The 8,772-nt window shown below is 40.5% G+C and overlaps 1 protein-coding gene across 46 annotated transcripts in view; it reads right to left on the bottom strand.

Moving 5' to 3' along the window:
• The window catches only part of celf2 (cugbp, Elav-like family member 2), a 620,189-nt gene that overhangs the window by 40,617 nt on the left and 570,800 nt on the right, over nt 1-8,772 (bottom strand). For all 46 annotated transcript variants that reach the window (XM_079623589.1, XM_079623577.1, XM_079623579.1 and 43 more), the window contains one exon: nt 4,938-5,134. In XM_079623589.1, the coding sequence (XP_079479715.1) occupies nt 4,938-5,134 (197 nt within the window). The remainder of the gene's footprint in view (nt 1-4,937; nt 5,135-8,772) is intronic.

Consider the following 8,772-nt stretch of genomic DNA (forward strand, 5'->3'; position numbering starts at 1 on the left):
GCCTGAGCATTTAAAGCAGGAGACGACAAAACTGCAGTGTGTGCTTATAATAATAAACAGAATGTTATTGTGCGTTGGTGTGGATGCTAATATAGTTACCGTTCTTGGTGTGTGAACGGGCTTCAAATCCGTTTGGTCTTGTTTTTAAAAATGTTCATGGCCAGAATGAGCTTTAGTTAGGACCAGACTTTATGACTAAATACATTTAAGGTTATAAATGATAGACAAAAATGTCAAGATGTCCTGTACGTATGAAATAATTGTGAAAAATTTGCTATAGGGGGAGTGTTCACAAGCGCTTTGTGTACAGGGGTTTGAGTTAATACCACATGAGCCTAAACACTCCACAGCAACTCTAACAGTAATACTACATGAGCCCATAATACTCCATAGTATTAAGTAACACTCCACTACATCAAGACCTGAAACGCACCGTACACTTGAGTAAGTGAAGGTAAAGATGAAAGTAAAGCTAAGAAATTAGATAGCTATGACGGATGAGCCATGTTCAAACCGGTTGTAAAATAGCGGATATCCACAAACCTGTGACCTAACATAAGTTGATTAATACATGTACCAATTTACAGTGTTACTAACACACTACATGCTACAGGACAGTGCTAGGAAGGGGAAAATAATGATAATAATAATCATTATCATTATTATTATTATAAGGCTAAGGATGTTAGAGGTATACTGCCCTAAAAAAAATCAAATATAGTAAAATTGTAATGGATTTCACACATATAGGTTAGTATACATTAACCGAAAATTGTAATGCGTGAGCACACACGCGTATGCAAATGTTTTTCGTGCACATGCAAAAGTTTTTTTCTAAGGCACATTTATAAAAGCTACTTAATTATCCTAATTGAACTAAGGTCTAATCCTGGCTTAATCTAAGCCCTGTCTGTGGAATCAGGCCGTAGATGTCCGAAAGCTTTTCAAATGCTGCCTCCGAAACAACGCTAATACGCTTACATGTAACAGTCAGCCAATAAGATCTTGCTCATGCTTGTGTTGTCAGCAAAAGTGAAGGAAACGTAGCCTCTCTGGACTCTGCCAGCGACTCATTCCTTGGCGGTTGACAGCGGTTCGTGTTTAATCGTGTTCCGACACTGGAAACTTTTGACAATCCCAGGCAAAAGAGGTCAGAACCGTCGTCCTCAAAGTGTTTTTCCACATCCGTACGTGGCAGGACTGCTGACGTACGCTCTGAAAGCCCGAGCCTCACCTGAGACGGATAAGACAGGATAAAACCACGAGCCGTACAACCGCCTCAAGAGCCCCGTGACCGTTCGCACTCGTGCTGAGACTCGCTGACGGGCGGATTTCATAATATCATCACATCGATGGATAAAACCAACCGCCTTTAACGGTTTACATCTCGTTTCACTCGAAAACGTGCCACATTATGGAAGTATAACAGGTTGCGAATATCATTTTCGTGTTGACTGTAAACGAAAATGACTTGAATGCCAATTATTCACAGATTCCGTTTTTGATCTGTTATACGAGACAGTCTATCCAATGCCCTAAAGTTATGGACTTAATACCATGAACACACACACACATATTTGTTAGAATACATTTTAATACATTAGCATAGCACATCTGCATTTGGCCTTAGAGGACACACACACACACACACACTCCTATATCATTCTGCGGCTGTGCTACGTGTCCAGGGACTGAAAAGGATGCTCACACAAACGCATCCATTCATCTTGTGAGCGTGTAGGCGTGCGTATGTGTGTGTGTGTGTGTGTGTGTGTGACGGACTTCAAAGGCAGACAGGAATACATCTTTACTAAAGAACCCCAGCTGCTCAGGGCCATTTAGCCCTGGACCGCTCTCGCATCACTCAATCAACAAGGGACGGTCTGTTTCTATGTGTCTGCGTGTGTGAGGACCGTTCTAAATTGTAGCCCTGCTCTGATAAACAATTCCTGCTCTTCACCTCTGGGTGCATTTATATTCTACGCCTTGTTTCTGGTCTCGCACACACACACACACACACACACACACGCAAGGCAGGCGATCAGTGAGGCCGTCTGTTCGGAAGCACCTCCCCGCTGATGATCAGGCTACGGCGGCCAGGCAGGGACACGCGCGGGGCGCAGGACGCGACGTCCCGCTGTGAATCGACACAGCATGTGTGTGAACGTAGATTACACCGCTGAGACTGAAACTCAGAGTTATGCACTCTCGCTGGGATGTGTTTGCGAGTGTGACTACTTTTCCATCGGGCGCTGGTGCCCCAATCTGTGACAGTTCGTTACATTTCCACCGGAGATAAGGGTTGAAAGAATATCCAGAAAGCACTAGCGTCAGTGGACAAGGGCGTGGAATATTGTCCTCGCTGCGTGAAGCTAACAAAACCATAACTCAAGATAAAAAATAGATTGCTTCCAATATAATCCAGCAACTGCGATGCAACACTGACGCAAGTACTACGCCAGCCACTTCATTTTCCCTGTCCATCTTAAAAAAAAAAAAAGATTAATATATTTTTATATATATTCAAAATATTTATTGAATTTGTATAAATATTAGTGCTGTCAATCGATAAAAAAATGTATTAATCACATTTCTTTCTGGAATTAATTGCACCTATCATTAAAGTTTTTAATATATATATTTCTATATTGTAATAATTTCACATTTAATCTCCAAATTAATGTAAAAAAAGCCAATATTTTAAATATTTGTTTAATTGCATCTTTTTTTTTTATGAAATAAGGCTGATAAGTATCACTGGTACCAATACCGCTACTGATGTCTCTATGAAATTGAGTTTTTTCCCTCAATTTTAGCCATTAATTATAGCCATTGAGTGGTATAATTGAAAGATATGAATTGAATTGTTTATGAGCCATAAAAAACTTTTAGTTAACTTAAAATCATCTTTACATAAGCCCATTATAATAAATGCCACATTAAATATATCAGGGCTCAATTGTTTTCTATTGGCTCATTCAGACCAACTCAGATTTTTACTTTTGTTGTTCTTGACCCATGTAACCTTGTAAAAAGTGCTTTAAGATTTTTAGGTAGGTCTATATACCGGTATACAGAAATTTTATAAATTGATCAAACACTTCACAGTCTCCCCTGCATACATTCTAAATTAAATATAAATGCTTTTAAATCCTTTTTAAAGCTACACAAGTTATTCAGTCAAAAGCAGTGAGTGATTTTCTCTTTTTCTTTTGTTTTTTGATTATCCTTAATGACAAACCGCAGGTTTAATAGGCTGCTGTCACTTTAAAACCTGACACACATCACATTTTCTCACAACTCTTTACATTAATTTAAGACTTCATTTAACACATCCTCAACAAAACGGAGGATACTTGACAAAACGGGCATTTTGAGTGCTTTTGTCCGGTCATGCGCATGAGTCTTGTGTGTGTCACACAGACAGGAGATTCACAGATGTGCGCCGGTACTGCACTGCGTCTCTTGTGTCTGATCGCACTTCAATTATTTAAAATAATTTGCATGAAGATGCGTGCTTGATCATATATTGTAACACTAGCCAAAGGACGACTTGACAAATGCTGCGTTAATTGAGTAAATAGTTGTAATGCGTTAAACTGAAAAAATGACTCGCATGCATTGACACACTAATTTTGACAGCTCTAATATATATTTTTAAATAATCGTTGTTATATACATGAATTGATGTGTGCATGAATATTATTTGTTAAATATTTTAATTTAATTTATAAGTTATGTTTGCTTGTGGGCAAGGAAACTCAAGTTAAGTGTGTGTGAACTTGAGTAAGATCTCAGGTTATCCAATATTGTGTGTATATGTTGCTTTAAGACACTTTAAATTGATTCCTGTTAACTGGCACGCTTTTCTGAACATAATCTGCCTATTAATTGGTCATTTCAAAAGGTGGAAAGACTGTCCTTGCAGGGGAGAAAATGGAAAACCAAAACCTTTTTAAAGAAATTCATTTCTAATTGGTGGACGCCACAGGAAAAGACAGTGCGCCAGAGAGACAGGAGGGAAGTTAACGCTCACCTTGCGACTTTGTTGGTGGAGAAATCTTTCAATGCGGTCTAATTTAACAGCCGGAGCCACGCACGGACGACCTTTCCCTAAATGAAAATGGGTCTGAGTGGAGCTGAAGGCTAGCGGCGGCCATTACTGCCCAACGGCTGTGTCAGAGGCCTTGATGAAGCTGGACCTGAGAGAGGCACTCTAACTGCAGCTAACTGAACTACAGGAGCACTCATCACCCCGTCTGAAAGCCAATCACACACCTCGGCTCTGACGGAGACACCCGTCGCGGTGCCTGTGTGTGTGCGAGAGAGTACAGGACTTGAGTAATGCTCTCCCACTCGGCCCTGACTCATCCTCCATAAGAGCGAGAGGATGGGCGGCATTGTGAACGTGTGCGTGCCATCTTCCTGTCTGTGTGTTAACAACTCCACAAAACCGAGGTTAACGCCTACGCTTTAGCGCTATTCTGAAACCAGGCGAGCTACTTCGCTGTCTACCGCCTACATGGGCACCATCGGAACCACAACTGAACCTCATAAGTGACTGGTTTGGAACATTACTGCAATCTAAACAATCATATTTATGAGGACGTGAACGCCACATCAATGTCGTAATCATCAGAAACTCTTCTCAGATTTTCTCTTAGGCCGTGCATATTATAGCTTTCCTTTCTGTTTTTCTTTGACCTTTGCATTTTGCAAAGTGCCCCTAACTTTGTTTTTATTTTGAGAGACTGGGAAAGAGAAAGATTTGGATAGAGGATCCAAGGCAGAAACAGACAGGCAAGGAAGTAAAGAAGCAAAACAGGAAGCCAGAAGCTAACACATTACACATGTGCGTAGGATAACATGATGCAACATGACACCCTAGTGGTGCGATGGCGTGTGTGATGCATTAAAGACAGGAAACTGCACGCTACCTTTGCTCTGTGGTGGGTTCTGACTGCGGTCTCGCAGTATGTTGATCTGGTAGACGGCTCCGTACGGCTCAAAAAGCTCCTTTAACTCTTTCTCGGACCAGGAGCGAGGGATCTGACCCACAAACATCTTAATGGCGTCCGGATCAGGCTGGTCCGAGTGTTCCAGGGCGCCGTTCATCTTCCCAGCTGTACCGTTACTGTAGAGAGAGAGAGAGAGAGAGAGAGAGAGAGAACAAGTGTTATGGAGTGTAAACTAAGGACACGACAACGATATGCTTAAAACTGAGAAGATTTTACTTTGATTTTTTCGCGTAAAGACGACACCATTGTCAAAACGAAAGATGTATTCTACTGCCAGGCCATTAGATGGCGATAAAACACTATAGACTGAAAACGTAATACGCATGAGCATGGCGTCATCGTCTTCAGAGATTCGCGTTTTTGTTGTGTACAGGGAGACTGCTTTCAAACCAGTTTTAAAAACTTTGCGTTTTCAGGCACCCAAAACGGCGTTGTCATGTAAACGAACGGCCAAAACGAATAAAAAGTTTGACATTTTTAGTTGAAAACGGCGTCGTGTAAACAGCCCCTAAATATACCGTGGTCTGAAAAGGCTGGAAGACGGTGAGTGAGAGAGGTCGGTCTCCAAGCTCACAGCAAGATCAAATTTGGGCCGGACAGATCGACAACCGCTCCTCATTAAAGCAGGAAGACGCCGAGACACAAACGCTGATTAAAATCACAACAGTGCTATTACACTCAGCATGAGTGCTGTATTGTTTGTGTGTGAGTGTGTTGATGTTGTGTTAGTCAGTCCTGAGCAGGTACACATCTGACTCTGTTACGAGTTCAATAAGCTCTATTTCCATAAAAAATCACTTTGATGTGTTCCCTTTTTTTGATAAAACAAAGAAATCACATTTCCAGCACATTTATAATGGGGGCCTATTAGGCAAGCATTGCGAATGATAAATATAGACAGTGTTTTCAAAGCATCATCAAAAGACTTGCATATTACTAGGTGAGATTATTGTGATGGATTTGCTTCCTAAACTTGTCAACACATGTCATGAGGATGTAAAGCCGAATTTGCCTATAAAGTAGGTCCACCGAACATAAAACTATGAATGACAAACGTTTATTTCATCCAGTACACTTCGCCCCATAGACTTCCATTGTAAGTGAATTACTGAAACACAATTTTGGTTTGTTTATACAAACTGAGAGACGAGTCTAAATAGTTTGAACGGCATGCCACAAATGCTCTTCATAAAGCTTCAACGTGAACTGAGCTCAGAATTTTGCCATCTTCAGCGACTGACTCGACCAAACTCGTCGTGACATGATAAAAATGGCTGAGCTGAGTCAGGGTGCGAAACAGATCTGTGTGACCTCTAGACGCCCATGATGCTGGTTCAACGAGTTCATGAGGAATTTCTTGCGCTTGTTTTAGTTCCAGATGAAAGCACTCAAAGAGAGAATTACCCCCCCCCCCCCCCCCCCCTACACACACACACACATTCACAAAGTTCCACATTTCCTTTTTTCCCAGCTTACAAATAACAAAACGAGTCAACCAGCCTGAACAAACTACAAAAATCATTGAGCGTCTACTTTTTTTTTTCAGCTTGGGTTTGCTGACTGAAGGCCAACCTGCCTGCTGCCCTTCAACTGATACGAAAATAAACGAAAATCTAATAAATAAATACTTCTATCCTCAGTGAAGAAGTGTAATAATTTCCTCATGAGACTAATTATCGCACTAAGCATTCTGTGTGGAAGCCTTCTCCGCCTGTTTCAAGATAACTGCTACAATTTCTTCCCTTCGAAACATGCATCACTCCAAGGACATTTTGACGTGAGTTAAGCACTATTCTCTGTAAAAGGAGAAGTGATTTCTTTTCGCAGTAAACTGTGCTAGTCTCTCCGTTTCATGAAAAGCTCATGTTCTTGAGGAAAGATATAGATTTCAGGAACATATATATATAGTGCTATGCATAAGTGAAGACACCAATGCTAAAGTTGCATAAAAAGAGGGGAAAATTTTTCTTTTGGAAATTGATCTTAATGCCTTCATTTAAAAAAAAATGAGGAAAACTCCAACCTTTAAGGATACCAATTTTCTTTGTGAATGAATAATGTATCGTAAATAAATAAATGTTCTTCCTTAAAATACAGGGTGCATAAGTCAGGACACCCCTATGTTAAATTCCCATAGAGACAGGCAGATTTTGATTTTGAAAGGCCAGTTATTTCATGGATCCGGGATACTATGCGTCCTGATAAAGTTCCCGTGGCCTTTGGAATTAAAATAGCCGCACATCCTCACACACCCTTCACCATATAGAGATTGGCATCGTATTTGCCAGATTGGTTTCTAGGTATGGTATATATATATATAAATATAAAGAGCAACTAAGCTGCAAAAAGGCCACTCAAAAATCATTATTATGACAATAAATGAAACAAATAAAGGAGGGAGATGTAAAAAAACTGGTAATAAGACTTTTACAATTAATAAAATTAATAAATGAATGTTAATTAAATATGTTAAAATCATGTTAAAAATGGCATTTATCAATTTGAAGCAAGTCTCGAGAGGGGAACAACTACTGTTTTTATTTTAAGGAAAACATATATACATGTATTAAATCAGCATTACACTGAAAATGTACTTACAATGTTAAGGTAAAAACTTTTTAAAAGGTACACAATTTTAATTTTTTTTACAAACGTGTAGAATATGTTGACTATAACAATTACCCAGCACAACAAATCGTCTGAATCCATCCTGAGGCCTGTGTATGAATATGTGTCCTGTGGCTGAGTTTATACACGCAGTGCACATTCACAGATTAGAAGTGAAAACAGCCATTGAAGAAACATTCACAAACTCTCATTTCTCTTTAAAGCGACAAAGTGATTTGTCATTCTATTCAAAAGAACAAGGCCTAGAGTAAAAGAGCAGCAACAGATAAAGAGAAAAGGTTGGAGGTAGAGAGAACAGACACCGACCTCTGGACTCGATTCATCCATCTCTTGCAGAAGGACCCTATTCTCTCCGCGGAGGACGCCCAAATCTTTTGATCGACTTAAAGGACATTTCTGCACGCGCCGCGGAAAAAAAGGCCGCCCGCTCGGGTCCCCACGGCAACCGCTGCTCAGCTACCCCCACCCCAATAAATCCCCCCGGCAGTTACCACAGGTGATAAGGGTGCCCTTCGCCACCGATCAAAAAGCAATAATGGCGAAAAAAGCGAGCATGACACAGGCAACGGAGGCCGAGAGCCAGAAACTCACTCTGATACACAGAGAGAGAGGGATGGGACTGCGAGTGTCAGGGTGTTGTGCGTGTATGTGTGCGCTTGTGTGTGTCACAATTAGTAATTGTTTCGTTCGACAAGGCTCGACTGCAGGAACACAAAGGCACAAGTCACAGGAAGCCTGTAACAGTGTGCTGTAGGGCACTCGCACGCACTGGCCTGGGGTTGGGAATCGAGAACCAGCTCGAGAAAAAAAAAAAAAATTCATTTCATGACATTCAATTTCAGTTCTTGAACACATGTATTATTTAGACAGAACACTCTAATAAAATACTTAAACGGTATAATGCAATTACAGCGGGATTCATTATTTGAGTTGGTGCTAAAAGTATCAACAATGAATCCTTATGTAGAATCATAATAGTTAATCCTTACAATTCCCTGCAAAGGACTAAAGGCCTGTCCACACCAATAACAATAACTATAAAGATAACCATAATGATAACTAGCTTTCACACCAGCAGACAATAGCGTTCTGTTTATTATAAGCGTGCAGTTTTGTCGTCTGCCAC

Source organism: Phoxinus phoxinus (genome assembly GCF_949152265.1).
Source record: "Phoxinus phoxinus genome assembly, chromosome: 9".
NCBI lineage: Eukaryota > Metazoa > Chordata > Actinopteri > Cypriniformes > Leuciscidae > Phoxinus > Phoxinus phoxinus.